General features: G+C 38.3%; 1 protein-coding gene across 2 annotated transcripts in view; it reads left to right on the top strand.

Moving 5' to 3' along the window:
- LOC124645297 (forkhead box protein L2-like) overlaps positions 1-20,044 on the top strand; it is a 57,727-nt gene that overhangs the window by 35,158 nt on the left and 2,525 nt on the right. For both annotated transcript variants that reach the window (XM_047185098.1, XM_047185097.1), the window contains exons 7-10: positions 1,756-1,912; positions 4,357-4,429; positions 5,586-5,708; positions 7,922-8,041. In XM_047185098.1, coding sequence (XP_047041054.1) covers positions 1,756-1,912; positions 4,357-4,429; positions 5,586-5,708; positions 7,922-8,041 — 473 coding nt within the window. The remainder of the gene's footprint in view (positions 1-1,755; positions 1,913-4,356; positions 4,430-5,585; positions 5,709-7,921; positions 8,042-20,044) is intronic.

Below are 20,044 nucleotides of genomic sequence, written 5' to 3'. Positions count from 1 at the left end.
GTGATAACATTGATACCTAGACTGTATACCTGAGGACATTAGTATAAACAATGGTTGTGAGCTGTAGAATACTCCTGATAAGCGCGAGATACTGGTTTAATTGGTTGAAAATTCGAACTTTTATAAGTTTATCAGTAGTTCTTGTCCTTTTGATAAATAGTGTATCTTAAATAATTCACGAGATATCTCAAGTATTGACCAATTTGATATCAGCTACTTTGTAGGGCAAGTACATACGTATAAACACATTAATATAATGCCAGATAAGTTCAGTTTGATGCTTAGTGCCATTGTGGCATGTTGACTGGAATTATGCATATTTTCAACGACGCCTCAGTCCGCCTCAGTCCGATTATCTCCATCATGTATTCACTTTCAACTAATAAAACTTCCGAAATAAGAAATAGTAAATAATGACTCTGTATGTTGGTAAACAATATATTCTTAAATCCAAGACGCCTATTTTTCCTCTTGCTTCCTATTTACTCAATAGAATACATACATATATTAGACGTATTAAATGACATTAAAGGGGGACATATCTCGTGTTTCATAACATAACATCACATTGATATAGATGATGATAAATAACCAAACTGATCATTAATAAGATTATTTCTTAGTATCAACCTATAACGTTGAAGCGATGACGTTCATTGGAATGACAAGAAATAGCATAATCGATTCTAATTATGGCAAACAATTGTTGAAAGGCACGAATGTGCTATTGGACGCAAGCAGGTAAGATGGGCGGAGTTTACCCGCTTTATCTCTGCCTCTGCCACGGCTACTTTTAAGACCGTTCAAGGTTTTCACTTTAACGATCGACATTTTCATACTATTGAAGCGTAGCGTAGGTATATAACCGCAAAAAATAAAGCGGACTTACTGACAATTTTTATGGGATTTAGCAACTTCCTTTCAATATTTTTATGTAAAATATTTGTGGATAGGTTAATTAAATTTTAAACATAACTAGCTGTTTCCCGCAGTTTTACTCACGTCCCGGGAAACTTTTACCAGTAAGCGAACAAAATATAGGTAGCCTAAGTTACTCGAAGATAACCAAATTATAAATCCGTGATATTTCCACCCAAAATTTAAGTCGTCAATTTGACAACTGAAATTGGTGATATTATTTATTAGTTTATTTAGTATCTATAAATACCTCTTTCAGTATAGGTACGTAGTTTGGCTATGGACAAATTTAGAATTGTGAACAGTGCGGATTGCCCATGACTGGGGTGGCTAGCATTCTTTGTGGGAGGCGTACGTTCAGCAATGGACGGCAATTGGCTGATATGATGAAGTATTAAAATTGCATTTACAAAAAGGTCAATTGATGTGACCTGAGCCTGAGCTATAACACCCGTTACACCTGTTACTTCTTATCGCAGTAGCATTTAAGTGTTGACGACCAGTTACCATTATAATATTAGTATACTTTAATGGAATTATTTAATTCTCGCTAATCGTAAAAAGTATATTCAGTTAACTTTAAGACACATCATTTAATTATATGATTTTACACATAAGATTGGAAAACCTTTTAAAAAACGAGCGCCTTTTAACGCCGTATGTTTTCGGACAAGTCAGCCATATAGGAATTGTGTCAGCAACAACATCTCCGCAAAGGACCCCGAGAAGAAATTTATTTAAAATCAGAGCGCTTTGTACTCTAAAAAGCATTGTTTAAAATTACTCGTTGCTTCGTTCTGAGTAACATTTCGTCAAATGGTGTTTAAACGTTTTCAGCTCATGGCTAACGCAGTCGCCGAGCGGGCTCGGGTACGCTGGCGCGTGCGGAAGTATGGGTCGCAGTCCACCCGGGTGTTCGCCACACAGCGCGCTGCCCCACCAGTCGTCGCCCGTCGCTGTCAACCCATTTGCCACACATCAAATTCAAGGACAGGTAACAACACACATTGCCACTCATTTGTTCAAGTTTAATAATGAAACAGCGATGGAAATTAATTTTCAATAAATCTAAATAACTTTATAAAATAGTATGTAGGTTACCTACCTACGATAAAATTAAAGTGCCACGCCACTCATTCCATATGTCAGACATATAGCTGTGTAAAATTGATTGAAATATGTAAATGTATAAATTCCTTCTTTATTATTTCAGACAAATAAGTAAGAACAATTTAAAACTTTTATATAATGACTGGCTTCAGCCAGCGGCTTTTTCACCCGCGTCCGAAATAAGTTAAGCTATTAGCTACCCCTCTAATTTTCAGCTTAAACGGTTCAGCCATTCTCGAGTTATAAGTAGTGTAACTGACGTTTCTACTATATATATACATGTATACATACATGAATGTTGTACGTTGAGAGGAAAGTTTGTAGTGATGTAGGTCTGTCTTTTATGAAAAGCTTAAATATATCTACATGTTTAGACCCAGACAGGCCTATGGCACGTTGTGTTCTGTGTCCCTTTTATGTAGATTTGACAAATTTTATGCATAATTGGACTAATTTGGCCAGGTTTGCTGGATTGCAGTTAAGTCACAATATTTGGTGACATAGCTGCGATATTCCTGTAATTATTTGAAAATGAAGTGTATGAAGTGCATCTGTGTGTAATATGTAACACGATAAATAGTTCAAACTAGACGTGTTTTAATGGTTTTGTGAATTCCTATGGCGTGTTAAGAGGCTAATTTCATTTCAGTAATTAAATCGAGATTAAAATTTGAGTAGCGTATCAAAAAGCAGTAAAACTGTATGTTCGCAAATTGGCGCTATGACTGTTCAATAAACGACTTTATCGATGAAATAATTATGAATACGTATGTAGTTTTCAGATGCCGTTAGAATTGTGCTAGAATCAAATTCGGGTTTACAATAATTTGAGAGCACAATTTATTTGCAAATTAATTTATTACGTAAATCTTTACCATATTTTAAGTTATTATATTAACACTTAAACTGCACTGAGCTTATATATGTACAATTAAATGTATCTTCAATTCGCGACCTCGTGTCTAAGTTTACCTTAATAGGTACACGGCTGTATGGTTAAATACGAGCGCAAGCATTTCAACGATTTTTCATTTATAAATGAAACATACATAGGTTTATTACTTGAAAGTTGCACCTGCCAATAATAATGATATTAATCGAATTTTTAAACCGTACTTGGAAGGAAAAGGCTTATGGGCTTTAGTTGCCTGCAATAAAGGAATAAATAATGGTGGTCGTGTTGTTTATCACATTAACATATTTATTTGTAACATATTTATTTAAGTATTTATTCATTGATGAGCATAATGATTACAAAATCTGCTCTGGGTTACGCTGCGTTGACCTGCGTCACACAAATACGTTTTTTACTCATGTGCTAGCGTCGTCTGCATCGTAACATACGCTTAGGCGGCGTCCTAATTGGCAGCGATCGCGCGATGGCGCGATGCGTTTTTCATCTAAGACGTCGTCCTAATTGACAGCGATTGTACGATGACACGATGCGTTCTCGTCAGTCGATGAGTTCAAACATACAGATTTCATCAGAGTGTCCTATTTGAACCTCGCAAGTGAGATAGTGAGATCGTGAGATGAAAAACGCATCGCGCCATCGTGCGATCGCTGCCAATTAGGACGACGCCAGCGCGATGGCGCGATGCGTTTTTCATCTAAGACGTCGTCCTAATTGACAGCGATTGTGCTATGACACGATGCGTTCTCGTCGTTCGATGAGTTTAAACACACAGATTTCATCAGAGTGTCCTATTTGAACCTCGGAACCTCGCAAGTGAGATCGTGAGATGAAAAACGCATCGCGCCATCGCGCGATCGCTGCCAATTAGGACGACGCCTTAGGCTGAAAGTTCAATATTTTTTTACTTCCCGAAACTGATTTAAGTTGAGCTATAAAATTTTATTTGCACATACAGACTTATTTTTGAATTGTTAACTGAATCTTTGAACTGTTACTAACATAGAAAAATAATAATTTCGAGCCTACAACATGTACCTATCCGAAATTTTCGGTTTGTTTTATATTACTCTCGAATCATCAATGTCATCGAATAATGTCATTTTCAGTAGGTACTTTCATTGAGCGAATCAAATAGATTAGAGTTATTTTTTCCTAAACTCGTGTTGGGCCGATAGCTTAAATGTAACACCATCGAAAAAAAGAATACTGGCCATTATCTTACAACGTTGGAAACTCTGAAACACTGAAATATCTACCTACATTTTGCACCTGCCTGCATGTGTTGTGCATTATGAGTTATATCAGTTATTTAGCCTGAATAAAGTCGAGTTTTCATCTAGTCATATTATATTGAATTACCTACCTGCTACAGTGATATATTTATTAATTGTGAGTTTTATTATCTATTTCAGCTCCAAAGTCCCTTGCAGCCCATGCAGTCGATGTCAATGAATACCTACAATGCTATTGGAGTTAGTGCCATAGGTAAGTTTTAATGGAGAATGTTAGGATCAGTTTAATGTTGTGTAAATTTAAGTTTTGAAGGGACACCTTGCTCAGCTCTTAAAATCATTAATTCGCTATCATCGCTACTCAGGAGCTCGTCAATGAACTCTTGTTCAGTGTGGTCGAGTGTGACGGGATTATATTTTACTTCTGATACAAGAAGAGATGACTTCTCTCCAGTACGATTGTTTCGCCTCTGTAATAATCGTATATCTCGTCTTCATGAGGGGAGGTTACCCCCCAATCCATCTCGAGATCAGCATCTCGCAGCTTTAATAGAGAAGAGTCCGAAAGCTTCTCCGCAGTATACTCGAACTCTAGTACCTATTCTCTTTTTCTTCATTAGTTCTATCAACATCGTTTCGGAGAATGTTTGGACATTCGGGTCGGTCGCTTTTGTGAATACGTGCCGTAGTAGAAATGAATGCACGCTTTCAACTGCCCTCTTTCTATCCGAAAAAGCAGATTAGTAGGTAAGACTGGCGCTATATTCTTGGTTGCTAATAAGGGTACCAAGTAGGTAAGACTGGCGCTATATTCTTGGTTGCTAATAAGGGTACCAAGTAGATAAGAATGATCTAGATCCTTGAGCTCTGTAGTACTCGCGGATCAGCGGGTGAGAATTATACACTCTTTTGCAAAAAGCGGGCATCTAAGTGTTGGTTTTCAGGTCTTTACGTGTGTTACAAAAGAGAGTGTAGTCTAAATTTGACTTTTGAAGAATTGCAAAGAAACAGGTTAAACCTTGTCTGGACTAATTCTTGGTAGAATGTTCGTCGGCATTTTGAAAAGTTTTCGACGTGGTTTTCAGAAAACCGATAATGCAAGTTTTAATGAATGGTTAATGTACATTTCTGTTTTATCAAAACATTGTTGAAAAACTATGCGCATTTGATAAAATTTTCACTTCTTCTAAATGGTCTTTATTTTAGAGTTTCGGTATTTTCGTGGAAAGTGTTATATTGTTTAGATATACCCACGCGGTTTAAAATATCCCTTTCTTTTTAATTTGGAGGAGTATCAGTACTTTGGGTTGCGATGAACCAAATTGAAAAATGAAACGCTGTAGAATGACATTTGATGCGGCTGAAACCATTCCAATCAATTGAACAAAAACAAATGTGTGTATTTTCAGACGGGTCTCCGAGCCCCGGTCCTGGATACGCGCCTTCAACTGGTGGCTTCTCGCCGAACAGACACCACGACATCGTCACGTCGTCAGACGCGGCTGTTACTCGATTTCCATTTTGGCCTGAAGGTAATTGTCCCCGAACGTCTTTTCATGTACGACCCATTTTAAATTAATTATTTATTATAGTCCTGAAAATTTAGACATAAAAGTTGTCAAATAACAATAATTCCTGGAAAGCCAAATTTTGGTGAAGAGCTTGGGTCTACCATTACAAATAAAGTTTTAAAAGTCACCATGGATCCCATGTCTGCTTCAAAAGTTATTCAGGATCAAAATTTGATGTTTTTTTTCGAAAACAGTAAGTTTTATAAAAAAAAAACTTTAGTGCAAGTTGCAGATATTAAAATTTTCTACAAAATGGACCTTTGATTTTTTTCCTAAGAGTTAACATTCGTTAGAAATCGGCTAAGCCGGCTTTCTGCTCCGATTTTCAGTCATACACTCTGGCGAGCACTCAAACCTCGAGGGCTGTCAGTACAGATTAGAGTTTTCCTTTCTTTAACTAACCTCCATGCCTATGAAATTCCCTACCTAAAGTATCCACTACCTTATAATCCGTGGCTATTCTGTAGCCCATTCTATCCAACATTCTCCCCGGTAGCCATTTATCTTGACCTCTAAATTGGCGCAACCAGACCTCATCCCCCGGAATGAGCATCATCATCTTTGTATTTTGTTTTTTTAGTTCCAGTATGTAGGTACTGTAAAATATATCCACCTTCATTATGTCGTCTTTGACGGAAATGATATCTTCCCGCCATGAAAGATGGTTTTGGTTGAAGGTGATCTGGCATATTTTTTATAACAGTCACATATGTTTTTCGCTTGGCTTTTCCGGGCTCATTAAATTACTTAGTAATTCGTGTGCTTCGTCGCCCATCACCACTATTAAACTTGGTTGCCATAACTCCTTCTTAATCTTATACACTTAAAAAAAAATCCAGCCGTTACACGTACCTACGGGGTGAAATTTCCCAACCTCATGTTGAACTCGGAAATTTTTCCGATCGACATGATACCAGAATATTATGCTAATTTTGTTTTATTCGATTATCCTCTCCGCCACTGAGGAATTGCGAAATAAAGTAACCAGAAATACAAGGATGACAATACAATCTGTCAACATCCACAGACACATAGACAACGAGTACATCACACATTCCTCTATTACCTACTGGACAAAAGGGATCCGCTCACCTCTGATGAATCCAAAAGTCTGAGGCTTGTAAAAGCTTTTTGATTTTCCCGGTTCTATTCCAGCTTCGCAAATGGCCTGTTTTCCAAAGGCTGCAAGTACAGACCACAAACCGCAATGCGCGTTTCTCCTTTTACAGCATCTGATTGACTACCGTGCCCGCATTTCTCGCTTCGTTCCCTTTGTCGGGTAGCGGTTAAGACCGGAATGGTTGACGGTCTTTGGAAGACCTAAGTTCAACTGTGGACAGCAATAGGCTGTTATGATGATGGATTTTGAATAATCTTACAAGATTTTCAGTAGTACCTACACGAATGTACATGACTGCCAATAAAAAAACTATTTAACAAAAATATCCTTCATGAATAACAAATAACATCCTTTTAAAGCGATTACTGAAGTACTTACTCATCTTAAATTCAAACTGACGTTAGAAGCTTTCCCTAAGACGTCACTGAAACCAAAACTACAAACGTCAAAGTGCACCAATTTTACTTATAATCGGTAAATCCGGTTATCTTGTATAATTTTTAACCTTTTTTACGCCCTTTCCTCAATTAGACTTGCACTTGAACTCAGAGCTTATGGATATGAGATCATCGTCCTAGTAGAAAAGCAAAAACTTTCAATGTGCACAAGTTCTGCAGTTTCCAACCACATTTGTTCAACAAAATGATTACGGTGACTTTGAGAGACACGCCCGATTATGAGCCCGATGAGCGTGTAGCGACCTCTATTGGTAGGATTTTCATACTTTGTATCGCCCTCTTTCCTAAGTTCCCTTTACAAAACACAAGCTAACTTTCTCTTCATTTAATAAAATTTGCTTAACATGGATAGATGTCGCTGTCATTGCGAGTAAAATCTCTTAAAAAATTGGAATTAAGAGTACTTAATCAATGAAAAAATAATAAAGACATAATCAATTTCACAAACCATTGAAATAACCTTGAAAGTATTTCATAAAATATGAACATTTTTACCTACTCACTAAGTAGTTGTAAAAAAAAAAACATTTTAGTGATATGGTTAAGCTTGCCATAAGTTTCCAGACTGTGATTCAACCTATTTTTATTGTTTACAGGTGGCTCCCCTAGCCCGAACCCAAGTTATGTACCGTCCAGCAGTTTCTCGCCAACTCGACGTCATGAAGCCGTCACTTCATCAGATGCAACTAGTGCTCGCTTCTCATTCTGGCCTGACGGTGAATAAAACATAACAAATAGTTTTCTACTCTATTGCAAAAGTCATCTTCGTAATTGTTATCTTATATTCATATTATTATAGGCCGTGGGTCGTAAAGGACTTTTTGTATGTCAAATTCTTTCGAACATTAAGGACTCTGTAAGGGGAGGTGAGTAGGTCCTCCCGTGCAGCCAGGGGGGCACAAACTGCCAAATGTGCTACCAAAGGCCTGGGGCACCACGGGGAACCCGCTTCAATATCGGAATTTGGCTTTTGAGTTTTGAAAGTTTTCTCCAAAATGGTGCCAAAGTGGATGTGTCGGTTACTAGGTTTTTCGGGGTTGGGTAGGAGGAACTGCACATTGGGATTTGTGTATCTTCATAATGTGCACGTTCAAACCCCGCTTAACTTTATAAAACTGTGCTCGGGGGCACAGCGGGCATTTCTGTAGGTCAAACAGCGGAGTGGAAGATTGCCACGCACTTTGATCACTAATTTGGGTGCCTCTCCACTTGTTTAAATTTACCTAGAGCTATTTTTTTTTTCTTATAATGTTGGGACACCTTTTCACACACGGTCGGTTAGCCCCATGGTAAGTTATTAATTAACTTGTGTTATGGGTGCTAACACAACTGATATACTACATATAGCTACATATATACATATTTATAAATACACATTGTAACACCCAGACCACGGCTAACAAGCATGCTCATCACACAAATGTCGACCGAGCCGGGAATCGAACCCGGGACCTCAGGTTCGGCAGTCCGGCATGGTGACCATTGCGCCATCGAGGTCGTCAATTTTGAACAATACACTATTTCGCTTAGCTCTTGCGGGTGTCGCATTTCAGCGTAGACTCGCTGGCCAGCTCCGGCCAGCCAATGCCGCTCCCAGCTTCACCGTCGACACTTCTTTTGCAGTCAGTTGGTGGTTGGCGTAAATTAAAAATGCACTAGATTTTAATTTTATGTAGGTAATATTAGATGTTGATCAAGCGATTAAATAGCTAGCAATTTCAATATAATTCAATGTTAAAAATAATTATTTATTTCCACGACTCGCCATTTTACAATCATAGATTAGCATATCTAGCTTCTAGATGACCGTAGATGAATACCTACTTCCTAAAGCATTGATGCTCTGGGGGATTGATATTATTTGCACCTCGTGCATAGACTATGCATTGTTTGTTCTTAATGCCAAAATGTAAAACTTTTCCTCTTTGTACCCCAATAATCGCAGCTGCACCAGATAAAGCATAATGGCCTTTTTCAGAGTGTTTGCTCCAACAGTCATCAAAAATATTGGAATTAATGGGACACCATATTTATTCACTTCATGCATGCATGCATTCTTCGACGGCTCAGACATGCAATGTGTGATACTGTTTCCCAACAATCACAAATTTGATCATGAACCAAGAAATATAACTCATATTAAATGCTGGATAAAGCCACGGAAGCGGTAATGGTCTGCAAGTGAAAATGATCACTACCAAACAACATAACGCCAGAAACAATTTAGTGATTCACGTTCATTTCAGTCTCCTTATTTACAACTTGGATGCAATGTTCATTTATTTATTAATTACTTGAGATTACACTCAATTCTGTGTTTTTGCAATTGTTTAAAAAAATAAAACGTCGACCACTCTACGGCTGACAGCCAGGTCATCATCATCATCTGGCGGCAGCTTTGATTCGATAAATAGTACCTACCGGGTGCTTCTGCAATAACGATAAGGTAGTGAAATAAAATGAAGAACACACACACGCCATGACTGGCGTACTGATTTATTAGAAATAGGTAAACATGAGCATTGTTCCTTTTGTAATAATAATCTAATGCTACTAATGTAAATTTTTCCATTGCTAGTAATCCTGCTTGTTTAAATGTCATTACCATCTTACCTACATCTTCCATCTTGGTGTATGCCCCATCTCTGAAAGTTGAGACAATTACGGTCTTAATTGATAGAACTTTAGTTGTCCCTTCTGTTTTAGCATAAGGAAAACTGAATCTTACAGCTTTATCACCTTTGGTTTTCTTCTCAGTTCTTATATATGGTCCCAGTTCAAAAAGCATTTTTGATGAAAAGAGAAGTGCCTTAGATTCAACATTGCTCGTGAGAGCTTTACCTAAATCTTTACAGTACTTTCTAAATGTACTTTTAAGCAAAGCATAATCAAATTCTGCAGATGAATATTCTTTTGAAAAGTCCTCTGCGAGCTATTCCTAAAACTATTATTGTTCTTACGTACCGTTTGCGTTTTATAATAAAGTTGACTTACTAACCGTTTGCGTCTGTCCAATGTATCAATCCATAACGACCATCAATTACGTTCTAACCGTTATTTTCATGGGTGAGAATTGTTGGTTTCTTTAAATTACCTACTAGGTATATTAATTCTCAAAGGTATTAATGAACAACAACTGTGCTGAATCTCTTTTCATTGATTGTCCTTCCAGGTCTGACGATGCACCACTTTTCCTTCGTAAACCAGTAATGTCCAGAGTGTAATATGACTGTTGTTCTTTTGCCCATCGCTGACGAACGGAAATAGAATGTGTGAACTGGATTATTTCAGTTAATCTTTTTCATACGTCGGCATTAAAAAAATTAGATTGTGAGAGTGTTAGTTTGAAAAAAAACCTATCATGTCATCAAGCTTACACCTCCTTTATCAATGAAACAATATGTTTGTGATTAATGGATGCAGCCTCTTACACAAGCACTAATCTGATTGTGTTTTGACTGTAAGCTGCGGTGGGAAATGCCCGCACTATGTACTAGTATGGGCCTACGTCATCGTCATGGTGATTGATTAATCACGTTTGTCATCTGTATTTATCTTAATTGTCATATCTGTGGTTTGTTGTCATTTTTTTATAAAGTATCTATCATCTAAAATGATAGATACTTTATAAAAAAATCATCTAAAATGGCAAGACGCCATATTGAAATTCAATAAAACTTATTATTAAATAACAAATTATTATAAGAAAAGTATGCATTTAAGCAACTTATCTGTATTTTTTTCCCGAATTCCATAGATTATTCTTGTTTTTGCCTGAGAACGAGCGCAGTCGCTTTAAGTTTGTCATCAGTGCAGATAGAAGACCGATCGCAGCCCATCCAGGGCGGTATAATGCACCAACGACGAATGAAGAAGCCGTTCTCTTAGTAGATCAAGAGTGTGATAAAAGAGACATCGTTTTGCGCACGCATGATGACCGGCTTCAAAGGATCCGCGCGTACGATTCTCTTCAATATCCTCTCATGTTCTGTCGCGGAGAGGATGGCTACCATTTCGCCCACTATAATGTAGAGCCCCAGACAGGCTCCCCGAATTACAACAAGAAAACGTCTGCCATGCAGTTCTACAGCTTTTTGATCCAGCTAAGGTAAACAACGGTCCTTATCTCCATCATTACCGTGCGCTCTTTAGTCAATTTTTGGTGGATATGTATGTCAAAATTGAGACAGAGCGGTTGGTATTTATAAGGACCAACCAAAGAAAGTTGAGAGCTGAGAACTACGTCCATCTCAGGGATGCTATGCAAAATGATGTAAATGCTCAAGACGTAGGCAGCATGGTCATTCTCCCCTCCACTTTCACAGGAGGTCCGCGGTAAATGCACGAGAGGACGCAAGATGCGTTCTGTTACGTGCGAAAGTTTGGTCGCCCGGACCTCTTCATCACCATCACCACCAACCCTAAATGGCTGGAAATCACATCCGAACTCCTTGCAGGACAGGCTTCGTACGACAGACATGACTTGTTCTCTCGCGTTTTCCATCTGAAGTTGAAGTGCCTTATGGATCTTCTCACAAAGTCAAAAGTGTTTGGTGCAGTCCGCCGCTATATGTATTCCATTGAATGGCAAAAACGCGGCTTGCCACATGCGCAACTGCTTTTGTGGCTGGAAGAGAAGATTGTAGAAGATGTGGCCCAACCAGATTGACCAAGTCATCGCTGAGCTCCCGTATCCTGACGTCCTGAAAAGATTCCCGAAAAAATTTACCAACGAAACAGTGACTGGTGAGGACGGGTATCCATCATACCGTCGCCGATCACCCGCTGAGGGCGGGCATTCAACTAAGCTCAGCGTGCGTGGGCCAGGCACAGCCCGTCGATAATAGGTGGATTGTCCCTTACTCACCAGTACTGTCCAGGACATTCTAGACACACATCAACGTCGAGTCGTGCACTAGCGTCGAGTCAATTAAATACATCTGTAAATACGTCAACAAAGGGAGCGACCAGGCGACGTTTGCTTTGCAGAGCACTGATCGGGACGAGGTGACCGAGTACCCGTCTGGTCGCTACATCAGCACGTCTGAAGCGGTTTGGCGAATACTGGCGTTCTCTATTCATGACAGGCATCCTACTGTCATGCATTCAGATGTCCACCTAGAGAACGGCCAGCGCATATATTTTGATCCCGAAAACGTGGCTGAACGCTTGGAAAATCCGCGCCAAACCACTCTCCTTTTTCAGGCTATGTGAAGAAGACCTGTTTGCTAGATCCCTTACCTATGACGAGGTGCCGACGTACTATACGTACGATAAGCAAAGAGGTGTATTTAATCGACGTCAACGTGGAGGTGTTGTAGAAAGGTCCGCATTGGGGCGAGTTTACACCATGCACCAGAATAATGGCGAATGCTATTATCTGCGGTTGTTGTCCGAGGCCCAACGTCTTTTGTTTTCCTGAGGACATTTGTGGAGTATCCCACATACCGCGCAGCCTGCCACGTAGCACGTCACCTTCTTGACGGTGACCAAAACTAAAAAACTAAAGCAAATCCGGTGGCTCTGTGGGATAAGTACAGCCATTATCTGTCTGAAGATTTTCTAAGAACTTTGAGGCGTGCTATTGAAGACAAAGTCGAAGTGACTGATGAACGTGTGCTGAACACCTGTCCCAGTTCACTTCAAGACGTGGTCATTTCAATCGGCGACAGTCCAATGGCCACATACGGTTTACCATCCCCCCAGTCACAACAACAAGACCGTGGAAATCGGGAATATACTGATGAGACAAATTACGATACGGGCGTAATGGCTACCATACAAGATGACCACGTTGCTTCGTTTTCTTCAGAGCAAAAACATATTTACGACATAGTCTTAGAAAGCGTTGGGCTCAACCAGGGTAAGATGTTTTTCTTGGATGCTCTTGGTGGAACAGGAAAAACTTTCGTTACCACTGGCATTCTTGCAGAGGTCAGGAGGCAAGGCAAAATTGCTATTGCCACGCTGCCACACTGCTTCCTGGTGGCAAAACAGCTCATGCCATGTTCAAGATTCCTATCGATTTAGAGAGCATCGAAACGCCTGTGTGTGGCGTGTCACGGGACAGCGATAAGGGACGTGTGCTTAAGGATTGCTCTCTTATCGTATGGGATGAGTGTACCATGGCTAACAGAAAGGCAGTTGAGGCCGTGGACAGAACCTTGCAGGATATTCGCAGATATGATCACTTGATGGGTGGTGTCACAGTTCTGTTCAGTGGCGATTTCCGACAAGCGCTTCCCGTGGTGATGCGGATGCGGAAAGGTGAATGCTTTGTTGAAACGATCTTCGTTATGGTCGCGAGTCCAGACGCTGCACTTGACCATTAATGTGAGAGCTCAGCTCGGCAGCAATGCACGTGCCCAAGAATTCTCCGACGTACTTCTAAGTCTCGTCGAAGGCATTCTACCGGAGGGGAGAGGAGAGCAGGTGGTGCTGCCAGTGTCTCTAGGTAGAGTAGTAACCAGCTTAGAAGAACTCATTCGCTGCGTGTACGGGGATATCAGTCGAATACCGCACCAACAGAGTTCTTGGGTGTGTGAGAGGGCCATCTTGACGCCTAAAAATGATCAAGCTGCAGCAATCAACGAAAGCATTCTTTCGGAAATTGAGGGGAATGAGGTGGTCTATACCTCTTTAAATACTGTAGTGGAGCAAGATGATGCCACACACTATCCTGTGGAGTTTCTGAACTCCCTTACAGCAAGTGGACTTCCCGTGAACAACATCAAGCTGAAAGTTTTCGTCCCGATTATGATTCTTCGGAATCTGTCTCCTCCGAAGTTGTGTAACGGGACCCGCCTTAAAGTCATCTCACTGCACAGGAATATCATTGAGGCAGAAATTCTGTTGGGTTGTGGCGTCGGTGAGCCTGGTGGTTATACCACGCATTCCCCTCATACCTCATAACTACCCGTTCCAATTCAACCGTGTACAGTTCCCTGTGAGTGTTTGCTTTGCAATGACCATCAACAAGTCTCAGGGGCAGACACTGAAGGCTGCGCGTGTCGAGGACGAGTTGCTTCTCACACGGACAGCTGTACGTCGCTTGCTCTCACGTCACCAGTCCTGACTCTCTGTACATTTTGGCTCCTGGAAACACAACTACAAACGCGGTATACCGAGAGATTTTGTAACTGTTTTATGAGGAATTGTTTGTTTGTGTTTCTAATTAAAATTACATAGGAAGAGGTGAAGGGTCGCCGTTTTGGGGCTTTTGTAAATTCCTGACGTTCAAAAAGTGCTATGTTGCAGCAAAGTTTGTATAAATGATTTTTGATTTGAATTGTATATAGTAATCCTAACTATACAGTATACTGTCATGTGAAAGAATACACCTAGGGGGGCAAGTAGTATTTTGACAATTCTACATTGCCCTCGCAGGCGAAGTCGCGGGCAACAGTTACTTCTGCTATAGGTACGCTGTATTACTACAATGAATAAAACAGGAACAAACATCTGTATACCTGAACCATACCATACCTGAACGTGTGCGTTCTTATTATCAGGATTTTATTGTAATATTTTTGTCTTCGATCATAATGTTTTTTTTTGTGTGTGTTCAGTCGTGAGATTAAGGGTTCATCTACCTACACGGTGCAAGTAGCTCGACCAAGTGACAAATGACAAGTGACAAGAGCATGCGGATGGGTATTTTGGAACATGCGCAAGTAGCTGGACCCGCACGTTTTTAGGGTTCCGTACCTCGAAAGGAAAAAACGGAACCCTTATAGGATCACTTTGTTGTCCGTCTGTCTGTCTGTCTGTCAAGACCCTTTATCTTAAGAACACGTGAACGTATCAAGCTGAAATTCACAGGAAATACTCGGGTCTATTGTCCCTTTAAGCTGTGAAAACATCAAACTTCTAAGCCAAGCCAATCAAAAGATACAACCGATTATGTCGATATTTTCAACAAATTTTCGACACTCGCAAAGGAATCAAAACCTACAGGGTACTTCCCGTAAACTCAGAATCTTGAAATTTGGCATGAAGCATTGTCATATAATGCAAATATAGGAAAAATTGCGAAAATCACATTTTTTTTTGTTATATAATATAATAAAAATATTTTAATAAAATGAAACTTACTACCTTATTTCTCACGAACGAATAAAGGTACCAAATTGAAATTTATACCAAATACCTAGGTCTATTGTCCCTTTAAGCAATGAAAAAATCAAACTTCTAAGTTAACGCGATCAAAAGATACAGCAGTTTTACCGACACCTTAGACGAATTTCCGTCACACGCTAGGGAATCAAAACCTACAAGGTACTTCCCGTGAACTCAGAATCTTGAAATTCGGCACGAAGCAACGTTATATAGTACAGATAAAGGAAAAATTACGAAAATGATAAATTTGAAGTTACATAAAATATTAAAATAATATTATTTTTGCTTACATGACATAATTTTTTTTTTAATAATTATAAACTTACTACTTACCCTGTTTCACATGAACGCATAGAGATATTAAAGTTTTGATAAAAAGTGAAATTCATATCAAACACTTCTTAAATATAATGGCCTCTAAACTGTGAAAAATTTTAAATCATTCAAAGGTCATTGGGCACCTTAGTATGGAAACCATACCCACGGCGGATACGAACGAAATATAGCACAGTATAATGATAAAGGCTCTGATTTACTATGGCATTAGTCGCATCAATGTGAACCATGGGAATCTAGAGAAAATCAGGTGTAAACATCAAATATTTTCCTCATTTCAATGGGGAATTTAAACGACCACGTTTGACGGATTTGAGAAATCATTTCTTTGTAGTGAAAGAGTATACTCGCCGTTTATTTCCATTGTCATCAGGTCAGGATCTGATGATGGAAATCCTGAGAAATCGAGGGCAACTATCAGAAATTGTAGGCATGCATAGGATTTAAACTTGATTCTCAGATGTATGTCTGGTGATACTATCAAACAGTGAATAGAATAGAATAGAATAGATTTTTTTATTTTGCAAATATGGGTATACAAAAGGTCTTATAATTATAAAGTTCAGCCATATTTTACCATTCGGCATGCAAACATTATTACCTACTATTTTAAACATTATAAACACTATTAATCTACTATTTATAATCACAATATGATATGAGATCAATTAGCTTACTACTAATACATTTATATTTTTATTTATATTTTATATTTATACAATTATATTTTTTCTGCTAAGAAATCTGATATGGTATAATAAATTTTATCATTCAGAAATTGGCGTAACTTACTCTTAAACAGTGGTGTGCTTAAGTCTTTCCAGGCATTTGGCAACTTATTGTATATTATTGGGGCCATGCAATAGATACTGTTGCGCTTCAGACTCGTTTGACACGGCACAATGCATAATTTGCTATTGTCTCGTCTATTCCTCGGACATACATCAGCTAGACGTTGGAAACGAGACGGATTTTGTTTAACAAACATAGCTACTTCGAAGATATACAAGCTGTTGATTTGCATCCGTGCCATAGTCAAGGACGTAATTATGCTAATGATTCTCGACCCAAATCAACCAAAAAATTGGTACGTAATTTTTTTTTAATTATTTTTTTTCCGAATTCCGTCTATGTCATCTAGCCGTATTTAAACTTGGCGTGTGTGTTACTGGCCTTAAAACCGTGCTGCGCCCTCACACAAACGCAAACACAAAGAATACGCAACGATCATTCGTAAATTTCATTCATAAAATTGGATTACTTCTGAAATACTACGACATTACAATGACAAAAAAAGCAGTGCATATTAGTTATTTCCCATCTACTGTAATTCCAATCGATTATTTACGTACTTTATGTCCTCCTCCTGAACTATGGCACAAATGCAAATCAACACCTTGTAGATACATGGAAGTGTCAGGATTTTGTATTGCTTAAAATAGGGCACACAACTGTCTGTACTTTTGAGCTTAAACATGGATCTAAGGCACCTTTTCTGAGCCTTAAAAGCTATGTCTCGATCAGTTGAGTTCCCCCAGAAAATGTCAAAAAAAAAGTGAAGGTTTAGAGCTTACCTGATGATGGAGACGTGAGAAAGTCGAGAGAACTCCTTAACGGTATGTTTTTAGTTACGTCGTGTTTATATTATTCGTAATGACGAGAACTTTTCACAAAAGTTAAAAATAAAAACTTTTTACAAAAAAAAAACAACTTCTAAAAACAACAAGAAAACTGTTTATATGCATCGGTCTAGATCTCGGTGGTTAAATAAATATAGATGCATCCTCTAGACACCGACTTCTAGACCGATGCACCTAACATCTTTTTAATTTCTTTCTTGCTTTTGTTTTTGTTGTTGCTTTTTTATATGTTTGAAGTTGGATTTGTTTGTAAAATGCTACAAAATAAAGCCGACTTTATAAAACAAAGAAAGGGACAGAATACTTTTGTCAAGGCTCTAGAAACGTAAAGCCAGCAGCCCCGAATCCTACTCTCTAGAGGTCGTTGTTACAATTCGACAGCTACAAGTCGTCAGGCGGTTTCGAAAAAAACCTGAAACTGGGGCTCGTTAGGTCATTAATCCCTCAAAAATAAAAGATCCCATTCCTGCAATGGCTGCTTTAACCCAAGTTAGTAGTGAATTCTCGTCACCTAAAATAAAATAAGCTCCAACACAAGGTTACGTTATAAATTGTAAAGGAGTTCCCATAACTATATCTGATCTTTGCTATCGATCCTACAATGGCAGTCAAACCTATCTATGTGGAAAGTCTTCGCCAATACGAATAAAATCAACCCAAACACGTGGTAGTTGCAACATACCGTTTAGGAGTTCCCTCGACTCTCTGTAGTCTCCATAATCAAATCAGCTCCAAACCTTCACTGTTTACCAGTACCCTCAAAAATACACTTAGTGCAGTCATTGAAGCATTATTGCTACGATTTTTTTTACTGTGAACCGATTTGCATGAAATTTTGGAATTAGGTTCATCTTACCCTTAACCTTAAAAGTGAATATGATTTGAACTCCGCCACCCCCCCTGGGGGTGGTTGCCACCCCTTCTTTGGGGTGAATATTTTTTTTGCAAAATAACCTCGGATATCGATAGAAGACCTAATTTTAAGCAAAAGTTGTCTTTAAAGTTTAAAAAAAAATCCAATACTTTTCAAGTTATTTTCAATTGAAAATTCGCAATTTTTTCACGTTTTTCATCGGTTTTTTGCAAATATCTCCAAAAATATACGTTTTATCGAAAATGTATAAAGAACAAAATTGTAGCAGGTAAAACAACGAACAATCAGTTTTTTTATAAAATGTCCTAAGTGCAATATTAAGCTAGATATTAAAGATCAAAGCCGTTTTTTATTTTGTCTGAAATTTAATCGTTGTGGTCAATGCCATGTAGCGGCGAGTAGATGCATTTTATAAATTCTAATAAAAATGGGTTTTGTAGTGCTTGAAATAAGCTTTAAGATGAGCACTATTAAAAGTCTTTTGCACGTAAAATAAGTGAGCTGTATTGCAAATAAGGGGAGCATCTTATATTTTTTCTTTTAAATCAATGGGTTTCATAAGTGCCATTTCCACCAAAATTAAAATTAATCGTATTCCGCCTAGGATTAACTTTATTATGAAGAGTTTGATAGATAGTATCAGTTTGGCTGCTTCAGGACAGATATTTTTCAAAAAAGTCGCGATTAACGAAAAGAACAAAATTTCAAATTAAAGAAAAACCCACTTGTTTTTCATAATATCTCAAAAATTACGACAGATACGTATAAAAGTGTACTGATAAAAAAATTAGGTATTTTTCTGAGAAACAATTAGGTTTGTTTGTTTTTTCTGTCGAACAAAAATTGACGGAGATATGATTGTTTAAAGAGCGCGTAGCAGCGCAATCACAGCCTCTCTTAAGCCCTTTAACCCTTCACCGTTTTAGAAAAAAGTTCTTTACTATATATTGCAATGATGGATGTTGTAGCTCTCTTAATTACTTTTACAGTGTTTTTTTATAAATTGTGATAGCATGAAAATTGAAGGAGTTACGGTCCAAAAACTTGTCATATTTTTTTCTACTTAGTAACTGAAAACTTCGGAGTATCAATATTTGGAGCAATGTGAAAGTAGGCAGTATAATAAAGAGTCACAACTATTGTAATGTGTTTATATGTAACCGGAAAATAATAAAACTCGTAAATTGATCAACTTACTAAAATAATAGATGGCATAAACTACGTCGATTAAATTTCAGACAAAATAAAAAACGGCTTTGATCTTTAATATCTAGCTTAATATTGCGCTTAGAACAGTTTATAAAAAAAACAAATTGTTCGTTGTTTTACCTGCTACAATTTTGTTCTTTATACATTTTCGATAAAACGTATATTTTTGGAGATATTTGCAAAAAACCGATGAAAAACGTGAAAAAATTGCGAATTTTCAATTGCCAATAACTTGAAAAGTATTGGATTTTTTTTTAAACTTTAAAGACAACTTATGCTTAAAATTAGGTCTTCTATCGATATCCGAGGTTATTTTGCAAAAAAAATATTCACCCCAAAGAAGGGGTGGCAACCACCCCCAGGGGGGGTGGCGGAGTTCAAATCATATTCACTTTTGAAGTTAAGGGTAGGATGAACCTAATTCCAAAATTTCATGCAAATCGGTTCACAGTAAAAAAATTCGGAGGTTAGACCGTATTTTTCGCTTCAATGACTGCACTAACTCACATGTCTGGTTATGACTCGATGCGTGCCTACAATAT

This window comes from Helicoverpa zea, chromosome 31 (genome assembly GCF_022581195.2).
Source record: "Helicoverpa zea isolate HzStark_Cry1AcR chromosome 31, ilHelZeax1.1, whole genome shotgun sequence".
Lineage (NCBI taxonomy): Eukaryota > Metazoa > Arthropoda > Insecta > Lepidoptera > Noctuidae > Helicoverpa > Helicoverpa zea.
This window is presented reverse-complemented; position numbering and strand designations above follow the sequence as displayed.